This window comes from Polypterus senegalus, chromosome 9 (assembly GCF_016835505.1).
Source record: "Polypterus senegalus isolate Bchr_013 chromosome 9, ASM1683550v1, whole genome shotgun sequence".
Taxonomy (NCBI): Eukaryota; Metazoa; Chordata; class Cladistia; order Polypteriformes; family Polypteridae; genus Polypterus; species Polypterus senegalus.
The window spans coordinates 38,982,936-39,002,384 of NC_053162.1; the positions used below are offsets into that span (position 1 = coordinate 38,982,936).

The 19,449-nt window shown below is 38.6% G+C and overlaps 1 protein-coding gene across 1 annotated transcript in view; it reads right to left on the bottom strand.

The window, feature by feature from the left end:
- Positions 1–2,340: 2,340 nt before the first annotated feature.
- The window catches only part of dus2 (dihydrouridine synthase 2), a 90,014-nt gene continuing 72,905 nt past the window's right edge, over positions 2,341–19,449 (bottom strand). The window contains exons 10-16 of the mRNA XM_039762943.1: positions 16,821–16,907; positions 15,845–16,013; positions 13,756–13,877; positions 6,429–6,572; positions 5,386–5,473; positions 4,918–4,991; positions 2,341–2,952 (exon numbers count right to left, since the gene is read on the bottom strand). Coding sequence (XP_039618877.1) covers positions 2,736–2,952; positions 4,918–4,991; positions 5,386–5,473; positions 6,429–6,572; positions 13,756–13,877; positions 15,845–16,013; positions 16,821–16,907 — 901 coding nt within the window. The 3' untranslated portion in view covers positions 2,341–2,735. The remainder of the gene's footprint in view (positions 2,953–4,917; positions 4,992–5,385; positions 5,474–6,428; positions 6,573–13,755; positions 13,878–15,844; positions 16,014–16,820; positions 16,908–19,449) is intronic.

Genomic DNA, 19,449 nt, shown 5'->3' on the forward strand with positions numbered 1-19,449 from the left:
TACCTCAGTAAGTATATATTCCATACTCACAAACAGGTTTAGACAAACTCACTTCTTATTTGTTTAATTTTACTTAAGTTAATATTGTGATTTTTGCTAAAGGCAAACAAGAAGCAGAACTCAAAATTCTACAAAAACAGAAATGCAATAGAGTTATATACCGTATTAAAAACCCATTTAATCCAATTCAGAGTCACAGTCCATAACATCAGCACAAGACATAAAGCATGTCTAAAGCCAGTGCATTGTGGGTCCAATTTGGAATTTGCAGCTAACCTAAAGCTTGTGTCTTAAGGCCAGGAGAAAATCCAACACAAACACGTGAAGAACATGCAGACTCCACATGGCCAATGACCAGGTATGGTATTCAAACCCAGCATGCCAAATCTGTGACACTGCAGTGCCAGCCTCTGTGCCAGCATGCCATTCTGGTATTAAAAATTACTTGCATAGAATGTGTACCTAGACAGTGGGTGTCAGTATCACCTGGTTTCTATGACTGTGTACAGTTTATATTTTAAAGCAAGGCACTAGGCCATCAAATAATAATGCCATACATTAAGGAATTGACTTGTATCCGTCTCTAGGGTCTGTGTCTAAAAACAAACTCTATAACTCATCCAGACAGACATAACCTACTGTATTAGATGGATGGCCTTATTGAGCAGCCTTTATTAATAATAATAACCTTACTAGCAGAGCTGACAAGGCAACCAGACAGCTTAAAGAAAACTACACCCAAAAGTGATGAATTTTTTTTAGAAGTTAATTACACCACGTAGTTTCTAGTGTTGGCCAGGAAAAGTTGTTAATCTCATTCTTTCTAGCAGAACAAACAAAGTTTCTGAAACTCAGACATTTATGGGGACGAATGCTGCACAACAGCAAGCAATATAAAGAGAAACATCTGTGAAAAAAAATCTCATGTTGCATAATCCACACGTCAAGTCCTCCAGTCATATGCTCACAATCCTAAAGACAGGTATTTCTATTAAAATACTATCAAATAAACAGTCTCCAGAAAATGGTCACGTGAATGAAAATGAAACACACTCGGACACACTGAAAGTGAAAGCGTTACCAGGAGGAGAATATGCCTCGGACTTGAGCGGACGTCTGAACAAGCAGAAGGTCACTTCACTCATGCAGTTTCACCGCCTGCCACTAAATAATGTCGAGGTGCTCCAGGTGTGGTTCACTGCTATACATAGAAATACAACGGGAGGTGGGCTGACAGTTCAAACGCTTGTTAACGTCTGGCCACATTTTTGTCAATGAGAATGTTTTCCAGAGGTGGTTTATTTAACAACAGTTTACTAAAAATGCATGTGTTTGGGATGTTGCGAGTGCACGACTAGTAAACTTGATAAGTGGATTATGCGATATGAGTAATGCTGTCCACCACTGGTCACCACAGATGCTTGTTACATCAGAAACTTTGTTATCTCCATTCTGCATGAAAACACAAGAATAAACATTTTTCTTAGCCATTACTACAAACTATATGGCGTAACATATAAAAAATCTGTGTGTAGAGTAAACCTTTAAAGCCCAAAAGAAGAGGGCATTGAAGAGAGGTAGGCAGAATGTAACTATTCCAAGAGTTTCTACCACAACAGCCCTAAGCAGGAGATGTGTAAAGAATAAGCTTAGAAAGCATGACACGTATTCTGTCTTCTGTCCATCATCTAACACGTACATTTCCCTACTGTACCTCAATTCTCACGTATAAGCCTTAGTGAAAGAGGACGTTTTGAACATGACAAAATCAAATGACTTACTTTAGCAAGTGTCATCTACAACCATCAATCATGTCATTCCAGCACAATAGAATACTTGTCAAAACAAAACTTAATTTAACATTCACAAATCCAAACAGAATTAGTTTGGATTAATACATCACTTGACAAGGCTACAGTTATAATTTATCAATCATAGTAATTATAGTAAAAATATGGCAGGCCTTGGTGAGCAAGGCAGTTAAGAACGCTAAAGGAAAATCTCTCTAGTTACACACAGAAAATGACAGCAAAGCTGTTTTGTCTTGATCACAATGGCATATTTTCAAACATCATAATTATTGTTGCTGAGTGATGGAATTCTTGTGAAGAATAAGTGAACAGGAAACCTAGAAGCAAGGCTTTGAAAAGCCAAAGTACTGATTTGTTAAATGATTAGAATTGCTGCCCTGTATGTGGCTAAGGTACAGAGGAGCATTAAGCCATACGTTTGCAATAAAATGTGTCTCACTTACTTCAAAATAAGCATTATTTTATACACTCCCTTATCACAAAAAGTGAAAAACAGAAAGCAAAGAAAAGGAAACTTGGCACTTTTAGAGATAGTGGTTGACAGTAATTTAATCATGAAATACACCCTGACACATACAAACAGCGCTGAGCATGGAAAGGTAACCAAACTCTGGAGCCTCAAGCTCACTTTTGCATGCTCAAGGAATCCTGAATGACCCAAACACACAAACACCCAGAGAGTTTTTTTACTAGCATGGGTCCTTTCCTGACTTGAGCGGGTGATAGAAATGTTGCCTCTACTTAATGCAGGGTTGCCAGCTGAAACACAAAAGTCTGTTGGAAATATGTTTGCTTGTTTTTACTTTTGAGCTAGATACCAGTGCTCCACAATCCAGGAACATGAAGGCACCAATTTAAAGTGATGAAAGTGCAGAGCGTCCTTGTCCAGAACATTGGAAGAACTTTACCCCAGACAGCAGAACCTTACAGCATTGCATTTTTGGTAGCCACATTCTGCTTTTTGCTAAGTGATTTGGCAGATTCATCTTCTTCCTCTATCTTCTCATAAGGCACCTCTTTTTCACGTTTTCGCTTGTTGACCAAGTTGCTTTCTTTTTCACCAATCTTCCCCTCTGGAAGTCCAAGAGTGCGAAGGCAAACAATGGCAGCAGATTGCTCTGCCAGCTTCTTTGATTTGTCCCTAAATGAATAAGTTCAAATGCAAATTAATAATAGACGAAAACTTTAATGAATTACAGAAAGTCTGGGGTATGGTTTCCAGAATGACAAAGAAAACTGCTTTCTACAGTCACTTAATCTTACATAGATGCATGAGTAATATTAACAGAGCAGGCAGAAAAAAGCATATTACACTCTGGCTGTGGCACATTCTGTTAAAGGTGTTAAAGGAGAAATACCTTGTAAAATCCTTGTTTTTTGTGTAGGTGTATTCTTTTGAATGAGCGTGGAGCCCATCATGGTCATCCTGTTATATTACACACTTTGGTATAACCCCTGTAAAGGACGACGCACCTAGTGGGTGTCCCAGCTGGGATGGGGTAAGGTTCCTTACCTAGATAGAAGGCCAGCCCATTGAACGCTCAAAAGGAAAGACAGGGTGTTCCTTACCTTAGCCAGGAAGACAGCAGAAGATACCAGCTTGGAACTGGCTACACTGGCATCCCGGCAAAGTCAGATCGAAGAACAATACCTGGCCAGAGGGCCAATGTGATTGAAGAATCAAGGGAGAGAATGTATCAGGGCTACAAGCTACCCGAATGTGTTAGGTGGCAACATCCCTGGGTGGCGCTATCTGTATGGACACCCACAACGCATGCTGGGAATCACAGTTCCACGGATCAGCCTTGCTGGGATTCTGGGGGAGCCGCCATAGGTGGCTGTGAGGGCTTGTGATCCCCATGTTCAGGGACTTCCACTCGTCTCGGAAGTACTTCCATTGGGCTATGCTGTAGCACCAGAAGTAATCCTGGGTCTAAGATGAAGGAAGCTACTCGATCTCATCCAGACAAGGAGCTGGGAGAGGAGCTGGACAAGACTACATGGTAGAAGTGGAGGAATAAGACAGAGAGAGAGAAAGTGAGAGGAGAAGACAGCATTTGTGGAGATTCAACATATAAGAACCTTGTTGTAAGGTACTTTAATTAATGAACCTGTTTTATTTAAACTCAGGACTTGTGCAGTGTGATTATGTTTGGGATTTGGGGTGCTACAACAACACCCTACTGGTCACACCCCCGTTATTAAACATATATCCTAAAATAACCCATTAATTTAAAGGATGATTCTGCAGTCAAAACTAGGTTATGAGAGTTAAGCCTGTAATGTTTTAGACATTTTGTCTTATTTAATGGCAGTATAAAAGTTAAAAATTATGAAATGGTTTAGGAAAAACATAAAACAAAGTAGACCCTGAAAGAATTTTCGAGGCCGCATAACTGCCAGAACCAAAAAAAACCTTGGCCTGTTCTTCAGCCTTGTCAATTATCAAAAAACCTCACACTATCTGTAACAATTTTTTCCCTTCGAATGTAACACATAAAATAGCATTCCTAAACCAAGTCAGGGTTGGTTGGGGTTGGGCCAGAGCCTCGACACCACTGGCATCAGGCACAAACCTCTTTAAAATTCTTTAGATCACTCAGAACATTTTAGAAAAAAGAGAACCCTTGTATTGTTATTAGTGAACAACCACTTCATATCTTGCTACTCTTGCCATAGATGCCGTCATCGCCGTGTGCCTTTGTGATGGTTATATCGTGCTTGCCTTGCAAATCCCTGGAATTTGCTCTTAGGGTTCTTAGTCACTTTGCTCTTACAATGATTTTGGAAAAGTCTATTGTTTCAAATTTTAGTAATTTGCACAATAAGAATCTAACTATTTTCTGGTGGAGTTACAGTTTGCAGCTTTATAAAAGGTAAGACCTGCACAAATGCTTCATTCCACCAAAATATGAAGGGAAAACAATCTACAGCAATACTTCTGTAAAATACCATGCAGTGATCATAACAATCACATAATAATGCAAAATGAAAAGGTATTAATTATTTATATACAAAGGGTAATTAGAAGGTGAGTCTAAGAAAGATAATTAAATGGACTTGGCTACTTATTTTAAGAAAACAAAGTTTTAAATACTACACTCACCAGACTGTTGACCGAAATTGTTTACCATCTACTGTTACCGTGGACCTAAAAAACCTGTCCAATGATCTTTGCACCTATGGGTGAAAAAGAAATATCAATTGTCAGGTGTTACCAGTTTTTCATTTTATTAGGTTACATTCATGACTTCTTGTATTCCTATTGAATTCTATGGTTTACTGAACAGTGGGCATTATAAATTTATACTTTCTAATATGACAAAAAGAGAAAATAAATTGAAACATACTGAGCACATAGAAGTACAGTATATAAAACAAACTCTCAACAGAGTTTAAATTAGTATTAATATGAAGGACGGCAATTTATTTAGTAAGACTAAGCTGCATAGAGTTAAACCCTACTTGTTTGTGACTCTGCTTATTCCTACTTGTATATATTTACTCCAAAAAACCAAGGGAAATGAAACTGCTGGTATTTCAATGCTGACAGCCAGTATCACTTTTAACTCACTGTCTCATAAACAGGTTGAGGGAGTTTCTCCCTGCGGCTCCATTCCAATAAGAACATCTTAGGTGTGATCTGTGGAGGGTATTCTCGCCTGAAAGGAAGCAAATGTGTAAATAAAAACAATTCAGACAAAACAATAATTGTAGAACAGTAAAAATAAATTTTTGCTGTTTTGCTTTTTTAAATCCACATTTGATAACACAGAGATTACAAGAAAGATTATCAATTAAAACAATTTTTTCTACCAACCATGTAATAAAAATTTATTTAAAATAGGATTATGTATTACTTGTGTTAATTCCATCATATTTTAGAATACAAAAATCATTATGGAGATTAAATATGTGAAGTTTACAATATGCTTTTCTAGTTGAGTGCCTGGATATACTTTTACTACATCCTTTACTTAGTTTATTTATTCAAGTAATTTACTTTTACTCTCATTATGATTCAAAATACTGACTAGCAAAGTGGTGGGCAACGTCAGTCCTGGAGGGCCGCCAGTGGCTGCACAAATTCGTTCCAACCCAAACCCAAAATTTGCCAATCTCAGACACTATTTAATTTTATGGCTTGTAAATCTGTAACGTTAGGCTCTAATATCATAGATTTTTTTCTCATCAAGGACAACATACAAATAATATGAAGCCTAAAACTGCTAATTTACAGTCTGTCACATTTTTCTCTTAAGTGTTTTATTTACCCAAATAGTGCATGATGTATCCACACAGGTGGACATGAAAACAAGCTAGATGGAGAACTGCTGGCTCCATGGTCATTTGCATCTTATTGCTAATAAGGAACCATGAATGCAGCCATTTAGGACTGAAATAAGCAGTTAAGGGTGGGAATCTTAATAAGTGAGACCACTAAAATAAAGCATTAAAATGTTTCTTGAGCAATAAGTGCTTCATCAGCAATAATTGACTTCTTATTAAGAAACTGGGTTGGAACAAAAACCTGCAGCCACTGTGGCCCTCCAGGACTGACACTGCCCACCCCTGGACTTGCAGCTAATACATTATTACTAATAGAAGTTAATTTACTTGTCAAACCGGACTGGCAACTGGATCACATCTGTATCATTTGGTTGCTCTTCAGTCTCTTGTCTTCCTAACTCAACTGCTGACTTTCTTATCTCCAGAGCTGACTGTGTCTCTTTCCAGTATTCTTCCATCCCAAAAACTTGACTGAAAAAGAAACAAAAAAAAAAACACAAAAAAGTCATGTGGCACAGGAGATGGTAATGGCTATGATATGAAGAAATCATGGTCTAATTATCAGATATGAATCTGTATTTAAGCACAGTGACTAGAGCCAGAGTAGATTTTCCTCATTTCACATAAATTTAACTTAGTATTCATTTTAAAATTTTCAAGATTCTCTTATATATATCTCTTTTCTAGTTTGTCCTGCTTCCACTTCAAAACTGGTCCCACCCACACACAGCCGACACGGCATTTCTCGATTCCTATTCGTCCTCTTCCAAATCCTTCCCCACGCTGCCTGCGGCTGCTCTTCAAAACCGGTCCCGCCGACACGCCATTTCTCGATTCCTATTTGCCACTATGAAGCCCTGCTACCGATTCCGATCATGTCTCCAGAGCAGCATATAATGTCTGATAACACCAACACATCAGTCCTCAGTCATTCTTCTCTTCCACAAAACACTACAGTTTCGTCTACTGGTACAACCTTCCTCTGCGACATTTGTAGTAAACCTTTCAAAATAAAACAAAGCCTGGCCAAACACAAGAAAATTCACTGCAACGACAAATTGTTTCAGTGTCACACTTGCACAAAACGTTTCACAACACAGAACTATCTTCACAAACACACAAAAAATTCACTCCGCTGAAAAATTACCTGACTCCCACTCCAGTACTACATTCTTCCAGTACCATTCCTGCAAAAAAACTTTTCAAACGCAAACCTCACTTGCTAAACACAATAAAAAGCATTCTTCCCAACAACTATATGAGTGCCAGAAATGCAAGAAGTTCACTACACAGGATTGTCTGACTAAACACAACAAAACTCATTCACAAGTCTTGCAATGCAACATCTGCAAAGCAACATTTCCAAACCACCGCAGTTTCAGCAGACATACACACAATCCTCTTCCCGTTACCACGGGTACTTCTTCACCTCATTCCTGTCTTCCCATCCAAGAGTACAACATTGGGACTCCAGACCAGCAGTGCAAACACTGTCATGCACTACACTGTCTGCTAATACATCCAACAAGTACTCGAGGTGCTGCCATGACGGTAAAGTACCACCTTGGCAGGAGCCACCTGTGTCTTTACAACAGCTTCTTACACAGCAAATATCAGAAGGTAAAAATGATCATGAACACATTCAAGAATACAACTCTTCTCTAGCGTTTGCTTCCATGGGTGCACAGATAACTCAGCCTCCTGGCCACGGACCATACTGTTTTAAAATACATGGGCAAACTTATCACCAAATCTCTCCACTATATGCTAACACTTCTACTTCTCCAGGATATGGACAGTTGTATGTTTTTGACACAGCGCAAGCTACTGAAGTACGCTTACAAAATAAAGCAAACTCTGCATGCAGCGAAAATTTATTTCTCCGGCTAGATTCCATGATCAGAACTATCAACCCCTTTGCTGAATCATACAAACACATACATGAAATCGCTCAGCCCAATCTAACAGCATCTGTATGAATGGTTTTCAAGGAAACCCCTGGGCAGGATTTACGACGATACAGTGCCTCAACATGTCACACCGATGTTGCAGCGATTTTCGTCAGAGAAGATTGTGAACCCCCTGCCGAAAGAGACATTTGCATCTATCCCAGAGGCAACTCCTGTAAACAGATTTCCACTCTCAATATGAATTGCGATCCTATGGTTTACCCACTTTTATTCCCTTACGGAGACATTGGCTGGCACAATGATTTACGACATGTTCCAGATAAAAGAACCGTCAACTGAATCAGAGTTACTCAATGCCATTGTTATGCGTACAGATTAGCAATGAGGAATATATTTAGCATTTTGCACTCCAGCGGCAGTACGTCATAGATGCGCATGTTGAAACAGAGGGCGCATGTCTCAACTATCTCAGATTACATCAACAAGATCTGCGTGTGGAACAATACCAAGGACTATCAGATGCACTGCAAGCAAAGGCTGAAAATAACAACGTATGTGTAGGCAAAATGATCATATTACCGTCCACATTTCCAGGAAGTCCAAAATACATGCAACAAAACTATTGTTGTACGTGGCTTTTTCTAGGGTTAGATCTTTTGACTCATTATCTGTTGTCTCCAGCAAAACACCTATTCAGAACTGCGTCTTTCAAGAAGTATTTCTTTCTGCTTGATTTCTGAATTCCTTTCTCACCGTTTTCAGTTCCTGTTCTTACACCGCCGTATGCTATGGCGGGCATTGGCTAGTATAATATTAATATGGCTGATAAGGCTGGTATTTTTGAAGTCAACGTTATTTCTTCACAAACATGGTATATATGCATTTACCACAATGAATTGTGTTCCAAAGTCCAGAATTTTCAATCGTTTTTTTTTTTTTAAATATCTTGCCTGCACAGACATTTTACATTAGAGCTAACAGGTGTGAACACCACGGAGGACATGACCTCTTACCAAGATGGAAGGTAACAGGGAATTCCGGTGACCCATCATGACTTGTGGGGTGCACTTCTGGGTCATTTGGGAACCAGGACAGTCCTCTCCCAAAAGCACCCCCTTGATGCACCCAAAGACCCAACACGGCCTACTTCTGGACTCCGAACTCTCATGAACCATTGCAGGTGTCCAAGCTGGGATGCCTCCAGTGGAGCTCTGCCACCTAACATATGGGGGACTAAACTGCTCCTGGCCCCGGGCTTCTGCTCGTCCATCTCCCTGCACCTTCCATCTTGTTAAGACGTCACATCCAGCTGGGATGCTCTTCTGCCCTCCATGGCACTCATACATGGGTATAGTTGGAAAAAAAAGTGAAAACCAGCTGCGTGTGTGTGGCAGCCTGCAATAACTTTTCACACCTCCACCCCCTCTGGAATTATAAAATCACAGTATAATGTTTTGTGCCACGTGGTTGGTTTTATTTTGATCCGCTTCCGTATTCATGTGAGAATGCACACAAGCGAATAGATAAAAACACTACCAGGAATTTGTGGTAAAATGCTTATTTCCAGATTCCTTTCATTGTCACAAATTTGCTTCAGAAACACAAAATGCATGTTTTCTTTTCTCAGTCTTAGAGGACATATTCAGTCAGTTTTAGGCTTTTATTTTCCAGTGGTGCTTCACACAGTTGCACTCCATTCGAACTAGTATGGTGCTGAGGTATCATCTATTGCAAGGCTGGGCTTGGGTCTTAATCTGGAATCCTGAGGAGGTTGGTTGTGTAGTGGGTACGACGACACACTGTATCAGTGTAAGTTCCCAACCTTCATGCCCCATTGCCTCTGTTGTAAAGTGCCAGTGTGGACAAGATTTTTTTTATAATTTATAGAAAATGATGGACTTTGCAAAAGAATTTTGTGTGGCAAATGCATATATACCACGTTTGCAAAAAAAAATAATAATAACTTGATAAATGAAAAATACTGAACTAAATCTTTAATGGTTTGCAGTAGCTGCAAGTTTAAACATTTTAGAGGAAAATAAAGCCTTTTCATACAAATCTGTATATAAAATGCTCTAATATGTAATGAAAGATTCACATTTATTATGGAAACTTTATTGTAGAATAGCACCTTGGTATCAGTTTATACTTTCCTTCTATAATTTGAATAGAGATGTGACTCTCTTTTGTTTGTGAAATACACTAAACAATTTTTCAATAAAAATGTGACCAAAATTGAGTTACTGAGTTGTTGAATAGAAGGTTCAATTTGCTTCTTAATAAAAAAGGACATGTAAGAAGAACAAAAGAAAAAGAGAGTGAGAGAAAGAGTGAGATGTAAACTAGTTTGTCATAATTATTAATTCCATGGCATTAAAGTTACTTTGAATTCAATATAGTGTGCAGATCAATAATTTCATAAGAGAAAATAAAAAGTTTTTTGAAAGTATTGTGCATCTATAAAAATATTACACTGAAAAAAATGATTTACCATTAAATACATTACCTAGAAGTTTCAAATCACTAGCCTGGGATCTGAACATGCTATTCACTGCCATTTCATTTAATAAAAAAACAAACAAACACACATTCGACTACAACACCAGAGGGTGGTATTAGACCAGCTGCTCACAGTTTGCAGATGGTTTCCAGACTAAACAGCTCCCACCAATTTCTCTGTGCAAGTCTCAAGCCTGAAGAAAGCAAGTAAGTAGTTTGTTGTTTTAACAACATAAGTAACATCCTGCAAGACCTACAAACTGAAAATAGAAATTGTTACTGTAAATTTGCCAGTCTTGCATTACTCTACATTTTCTGCTTGATTTAAATGACATTTGAGGAATTTTAACCCCCAGACGACACAATCTCATTACACAGCTAATGGCATGATTCACTAGACCACTGGTGTCAAACTCTAGATTTGTGGGCCAAATGCAGTCTGCTACTTCACAAGGCATGGCCTTACAAAAAAAGTGTGTGACACAATAACTGATCACTTCCCTTGTAATTTAGTTTAGAGGTGTCTGTGTATACAGGTATAGGGTAAACAAAACACATTATTAAAAAGTTCTGGAATGATTTTCATCTTTGCCCATTTCTTCACTGACACTATTTTCCATATTATTATAGTCTTACTGCTGTGTTCCCTTTTTTGCAAATATCAAGGAAAATAAATGCTGGTAAAAAAGGAAGTTTCAAGAGATATGGGAAACAGAGTACAGTATATGCTTTGGCGGAGTTGGGCTTGGAATTCTATGTATTTACATTTAAACCCGTGTCAGGCTTGGGGTGATTTGTAATGATAAAATTTATAGTGTTCAGCCTGAATACCTCTTGGGAAAGTCTACTGCTGCCATCTAGTGGATTAAATAACATCAATCCAAAACAAAAAAGACTATTTCTATGCTTTCTGCCAATTTATGGCAGCTCTAAGGTAACTCATCAATCTTGATGAGTGGGGCAGAACTGCCAAAGAAAAACACAATGGCAAACAAAAACCTGTAAAGGCAGTTCAAGAACGAACTGAAAATGAACCATTGCTTGAAACGAATGATAGTGATGACAATGTGAATTGGTCATCAGACTTTGACACAGAAAGTGAAACTGATGTATGATATGGCAACGTATGTCCAAACCACTGTGATATACCTGGTGAATTTGATTGCATGAAGCTTCACTGTAGCTGTATAATAAAAAGGCAAAATGATTGTAATCAAGTGCACAAGCAAGATATTAGCCCCTTAAGCACTGTTCACTTCAGGGAAAATGTGGAAGTCACTAAGCCTTGCACTGTGGTAGCCTACACAGGGGGCATGTTGATTGTGCAGGTCAAACACAGACATTCTACCATCTTGTATGTAAGCAAAAGAACAAATATAAGAAAAATGTGCAAAGAAATATGCTTCTACTGTCCTAATTGCAACATCGGCTTTGCGTTGATGACTGTTTCAAAATGTATCACACAAAGGTTGTGTACTAAATCTGCATCAGTACAGCAGTGGACATTAGACGTACCTTTTCTACTGAATTTATTTTGACATTTTGGTATTTACATGTGTAAGAGCCATATTCCTAGTTCTATAAGATTCATGAATATTTTACTAGATGACAAAGCATAATCTATGGGAGGTTCCTAAAACCCCCATAAGTAGAATTATATTGGTATATTTTTGACATTTCTAATAGCTTTGAGTAAATATTACTGTTCTGTTAGTGACAGCCTTACCATGTGTGTAAGGCATAGAGCGCATACCGTTTTAAACTGTGCTCGTGCTGTGCCTACGGGCTCTTTGAGTGTGTGAAGTAACTCGCAAAGATAACACGCTTATATAAGCATGAAGCCATACACTTAAAGCGTACTGAAGAAGAAATTAAGAACTTTTAAGTACAGAAATAACTAAAGTTTCTCAAGAAAAGCTAAGTTTAGAGAAGATACATTTTTACTTTTTTTTGCCTTTTACTCTACGTGTGTAACTATTTTTTCTTTATTCTTGTGTGGAATATTTTGCTGTTAACTTTCACTAAATAATTTTAAAACAAACTTTGGGACTGAGAGATTTCTTTTAACACGTGTTTTACCCGTGCTCGATCTCGCCTTACGCTTTGGCGGCTACAACATGTTACTATTACACATAATATCATTTTGTTTTTATTGGAAAAAACGTAACAGTTTTAGCTCATTTTTCCTGGAGCTAATATAACGCTAAGGAGTATTAGTAGTCTGTTATGAAACAAACCTCAAATGATTTTCAATTGTTTAAATCAGGAGAATAAAACTACTAAAGGGGAAAAAAACCCTTAAATATAGGGATTTAGTGTAAACTACATGTGATTTGAGCTACAATCGATTTAAATATTTTTAAAAAGAACTCATTCATCATAATGAAGACATATCTTACCATAGGGGTGTGAACTGGCTAAGTAGGTGAGACTTTAGGAGGAGATTGTACTTTCCATGATCAACAAGTGAAAAGATGCACCAGACCTATCAGAAGCCATGGCTTATATCTTTCATTCTCCATGACATAACTGAACATCTCGGTACAGCTTAAAAAAACCTTATCAGCTTAAGTAGGGAATCACTTGCCCATTTTAGTATTTGTCTGCAAATCAGTCCTCATCCTGCTGAATAAATACATTTCTATGTAGTGGAGTTGCTGATAAGGTTACCCTTCTGAGCACAGGGTTTGAGAAAAGCATTTCCAATTTTAGAACTCAACAGTTAATTTTCAAGTTTTTACGCAATATATTTGCAATTGATATGGAAGATGTTCCTCACAACATACAGAATAAACTTATCAAGTTAAGGTGCAGCAACAATTTGAAGGCCAAGTATTACATTGTTCCTGGCTCTGATTGTAATGGATTCCTCCTAGATACAAAGGCACTGCTGCTCCTTCAGATTACCCGAGTCCTCTCTATACAGTATTTAGGAGCAAACCAACAAATTGAAACACTGACACCACAGTACTGATGACCAGCAGGAGGTGCTACTTTTGCAGCTAGGGCAGCACATAAGTAAAAAGTTAACACTGCAGTTATAACCTCAAAAGAATATAACCATTGCTTTTTATTAACATTATGCTATGTCAGTGCATTTTTTCTGTCAACCCGCAATGTGAACACATCATGTCATTTTGGCATAGTCAACGTGAATCTGACAACTGGCACTAAACAACAAGAAGCATTACTCATGTGACTTGAACGTTTAGAGCCCCCATACCTACTACACAGCCCCTGCTTACCAGATTTCTTGATTTGACTGGGCAGCATGAAGTCTTTTACCCAGTGGTGTCTCCATCTTTTCCCTCAGCATTTGACAGAGGCAATATTTAGTGTTTGAGTGGTAGTTGTCATAGCATACAGCCTGTGGACAAAGATAATGTACAGTGAAGAGCAGCACAAGAAAGCACCTCTGCTTATTTGAATCAGAAGGAACAAAGAGAAATAAGAAAAACAGCAGAAGACAAATGAGTGCCTGACTGTTTCAGCAGATCCAATATGTACACTACAGTAGAAGACAGCAACTAAAGTGGCTTTAAAAGTCACTGATTATTAAAGTAATGTATGCATATTGTGTGCTTCATTTTCTTGTAATCCCTTCTGCTCTTCACATAATTCTCAAAAAATATATAAACACTTTTCTTAAAGTATTTTCTTAAAGAAGTAAAGTTATAGGAACAATAGAAAAGAACAGAGCTACACAAGCATAAGAATAAGAATTACTAAAAGTACAGAATATTAATATGAAATATGTTAAAAATCATCAAAATTCCAAAATGAAATAAAATATTTCTTGATTTTTTTAAAAGTGCTGATTGTAGCTTGTTTCAGTGCATTGAATGTCCTACAAGCTTCATCACTTCAGCTACTGGCCCTGTGAGCTGAAGGGACGAAGAATGTCTGTTAAAAGGAGAAGGCTGCACTTCTCCAACTAAGAATTCATCTGGTAAAGACAATACGAGATCAGCCTTAATCATTTCCCTGCCTCTGGTTATCCACCCGAATCCTGATGCGCGTGTTTTTCACATGATGTTTGTGACAGATGTCCAGGGACCTTACCCCACCAGGATGCTAGAAGAAGGGAAGGACCGGGTAATGAGCAGTATCTTCCCTGGACCATTGGGGCCACAGAGCTTGGGAGCTCAACCCTATGGAGGGACGTGGCCAACACCAGGGGGTGCCTGGACCGATCCAGAACTGTGGTCAGCAGCACTTCCGGCCAGAAGAGGAACTGAACTCACTAGCAGCACTTCCGCCACACCTGGAAGTGCTGCCAGATGAGGAGCTGAACTCGCTAGCAGCACTTCCGCCACTCCTGGTAGTGCTGCCGGATGTTAATTGGGGACCACCTGGAGCACTTCCGGGTGGACTATAAAAGGGCCCAGCAACCACCACTCAAGAGCTGGAGTTGGGAGGAGGAAGATGGAGCTTGCGAGAGAGGAGTGGAGGCGGTCGAAGAGAGAAAAGGACTGAGTAGCTGTGTGTGAGCTGGTGGAACTGGACTGTAAATATTGTAAATAAACACGTGTGTTGTGGACATTTGGTGTCGTGTCTGTCTGTGGCCGGGATATCTGCTACATGTTCAGTAAAGGTTTTGCTAGCTCAGTATGGTTAGTTCACTATTGTATTATGTACAGTATGTACACACATTTAATATTGAGACATGTGAGAAACAATGCTGTTACCAACAGTCTCAGATACAGACTTGACCCACAAACAGTGCACATCTGGGCCATAACAGAGGAAACATAAGCACAAATAGGTAAACAAAAATGGTGACGAAATGATAAAAACATAAACATCTCATAGAAGAGTTGGAACCAAAATCCAATGTAGTAAATTAAATGCTTATACTGAAATACCCAGATAGGGTGAGAAAAACTGGGAAAGTTGTACAGTACAGTGTTTTAAATAAGTTTTGAAATGTTTTTTAAAAGTGCTTTAATATGTGTATTTAATAGATTAAATATGAAACACCATCATAATACCAGCAGCCTAAGAGGAAATTCACTCAAACAAGCGAATAACATGCTTACTCTTCCCAAGTACTGTAAAACACAAAGTTTTGTTCCATAAGTTGCAATTTATGATGTCAGCTTGTCTTGTTTAGTGTGTGTCCAAAGACAATATGTTTTTATCTCGCTTTATTCAGAGAGGGATGGCTCTGTCAGCTATAAGTCACCCAGCATAAATACGACAAAACAATAATGAAATTCAATCAATACATAATTAGCAAATAAGCAATTAGCAATAGTCTGTTTCTCTCATTGTCCTGTAACATTATCCCCAGAAAAGATAGCAGGAGTCGGGGTGAACAGCTGAAAGACTTACATATTTGATGTACTCTCTCATGACATGTTCCAGAGGCAGTATTCCATCTTTCCTAAAAATGGAAGGGTTCCACATAGCTGCTCTTGCAAGCATAACTGAGGAGGACCCAGTCAATGATTGAAAAACTTCTATATCTGAGTGTACCTTGACATGTTCACTGGATCCACCACTAGGAAGACAGAGAAGAAACCAGAAATCAGTTTCATAACTGATCCATCACCTAGAAATTGTAAAGTGTTCAAGAAAACAAAGAGCTTGTTTATAAATTGAACACAAACTGTCACAACGGCCTTGCACCTTGGAGAAAGAACCAGGCAAAAAATGGTACCCATAACTGTTGGTTTTAATAAGCATCTGCAGCAATGAGAAGTCAGGCAAAATGACACCTTTAACTGGCTAACTTAAAAGATTACAATATGCAAGCTTTCGAGGCAACTCAGACCCCTTCTTCAGGCAAGATGTCATGTCATCAACAATGGCCAACATGGTACAACACCCCCTTACTATAAGCAGTTGAAGCCAAGTCAAAACAATTCATTGAAGTAAAACAATCAAAAAATGAAGTTGTCAAATAAATGCTTCTGTTAAGAAAAGAACTTGCACAAATGAATATCCTTGTACATTTCTCATTTAGTTTACACACTTGAATATCTCTAAGTCAAAATACTAAACAACAGCAACTTCACTGCAATGAAGAAACTGACAACCACTGGTCACAGTGTTGCTTAGACTAGCTTTGCGAATCATAGATTAAGAATTTACACCATTGATGCTGAATCGACACTGCAGAGTCCCAGCACACTTGCAAAGCCAGTGACCCAAATGACTGCCTTCATTTTCTAGGTTCTTACATACAGAAAATGAAAAAGAATGTCAGCACAAAGATTACAAGCTTTTAAAAAAATCTACTCTGACTTATTCAGCCTTGAACAAATATGAACATTTGCATAACTGCTAAAGGTACCAGCAAACTTACTTTGCAATGACTGGAATGGAGACTGCATCTGCAATGGCCTTGATTGTGTCACAGTGAACGGGATGTTGTGGTCTCTCTTCTTTAATCCTGTAAAGTCACAAAGTACAACTCTAATATCTGTGAATAAATTGGCACATACCCTACTAAAGACACCAAAATTGATAACATCCTCAATGAAGCAAGAAAGAAATGGACACATTTCTACAAAAATTGAACTACGGAGGTGTATGATGAAGTGTTATTGTGCCACAATTCTAAAGTTAACAGGGTTGCATCAAATTTGATTTTCAGATACACTGCTCTGCTAGAAGATGCATAAAAAAATTGAATTGATGCATCAAAGGCATTCCTTGTTAAGGAGCTCACAAGAACCAGAGCATTCCAATTTACAGACAGCAAAAAGAAAAAAAATATATACAGGCTAAGTAACATAGTAGTCCTAGGGCTCATTGAGATGAAATGAAAATATGAACATGAACTGCATTCACGAGACACTTGTCAGTAGATACTGTGGTCTATGGCCGGCCAGTCATCCTGGCCAATACCCCCAGGCTGCCAGATGGAGTTCTCTTTGCAGCATAGAGGTGCCCTGAATAACAGCAGAGAATTATGGACAATGGAGTTTTCATCCTCACTCCTGATGGATACCACAGGGGCCACTAGATGAAGCTGCAGGGAGGAGCAAAGAATATTTGCTCTACACTCCGGAAGTATGTCTGAGTCACATGGACAAGAGGAATGACGTGCTTCCGGGGTGAAGAAAAAGGACTTTTTATCTGACCCGGAAGTGTTCCTAGTCACATGGATAGAGGGAGTGAAACACTCAAGGGCTATGGGAAATCCTCAGACGGCGAGCTGAGCTGGGTGGAAGGGTGGCAACGCGTCTGGGAGTTGAGGATTGGTTTATTGTGATTATTGTAGTAATTTATGAGTATTGAGGAGAAGAGGGTGCTTTGTGCACTGTGCAGTATAAATAAAGTCAACATTTGGACTTTTACCTCGTGTCTGACGTCTTGGTCAAGGGTTCAAGGGAGCAATAGTGCCTCCTATCTGTCACAATACTCAACACTCTAAATGCTGTCCAGAATGCTAAATTAAACATGAATGATTGATATTTACAGCAGGAAAAGGCAAACAGGGTGTTCAAACGTAAGATACAAAGGAATATCAATGTTCTCAACTGACTAAAGACATCTGACTATCTTGACAATTACTGATGTCATTTTTGATGCTGGCCACGTCTGTTTAGTGGTAACCAAGCTGGTTGCTATCACATGATTAGCATTAACATGACATGACATCCAGTGCTGACTATTTAAGATGGCATTGCAGCATTCTCAGTATACTAAGGATTTCAAAAACAAACCTTTCCAACATGACTCATGTTTATTTTAGTTACGGATCAATTCTCAATGACTTTGCTAAGTGAATTCTGCTCTACTCTGTTTCACAACAATGTTTTTTTGTCCCAAAAAATAAGTTTGCTACTTTAGCTAGTAGTCTGATCTAACCTCTGCTTGTTTTTGAGCTGAAATTTGTGAAGCTCTTTAAAAGCTCTTTACTTCTGCAGGGAGCACATTGACAGTATAACTGAGTGATTTTTTTTTGTTGTTTTTAATATACAGTGGAGGAAATAAGTATTTGATCCCCTGCTGAATTTGTAAGTTTGCTCACTAACAAAGAAATGAACAGTCTCAAAATTTTTATGGTAGTTTCATTTTGATGGAGAGAGACCGAATATCAACCAAAAATCCAGAAAAAGCACATTACATAAAAGTTATAAATTGATTTGCATGTCAATGAGATACATAAGTATTTGATCCCCTACAACCGAGCCAGAATTCTGGCTCCCACAGATTACAATCAATCAATCAATTACAGATACTCCTGATCTCAACTCATTATGTGTATGAAACACACCTTTCCACAGAATCAATTTCTTCCATTCCAACCTCTCCACCATCATGGGCAAGACCAAAGAGTTGTCAAAGGACATCAGGGACAAGATTATAGACCTGCACAAGGCTGGAATGGGCTACAAGACCCTCGGCAAGAAGCTTATTGGTATGATTATTCAGAAATGGAAGAAATATAAAATGTATATATTGATATACACACTATATTACCAAAAGTATTGGGACACCTGACTTTACACACACATGAACTTTAATGACATCCCATTCTTAATACATAGACTTTAATATGGAGTTCGCCCACACTTTGCAGCTGTAACAACTTCAACTCTTCTGGGAAGGCTTTCCATAAGGTTTAGGAGTGTGTTTATGGGAGTTTTTGACCATTCTTCCAGGAGAGCATTTATGAGGGTAGGCACTGATGTTGGACGAGAAGGCCTGGCTTACAGTCTCCGCTCAAATTCATCCCAAAGGTGTACTATCAGGTTGAGGTCAGGGCTCTGTGCAGGCCACTCAAGTTCCTCCACATCAAACTTGTTCATCCATTTTCTTATAGACGTTGCTTTGTGCACTGGTGCACAGTCTTGTTGGAACAGGAAGGGGCCATCCCCAAGCTGTTCCCACAAAGTTGGGATCATGAAATTGTCTAAAATGGCTTTATATGCTGAAGCATTAAGAGTTCCTTTGACTAGAACCAAGGGGCCAAGCCCAACCAC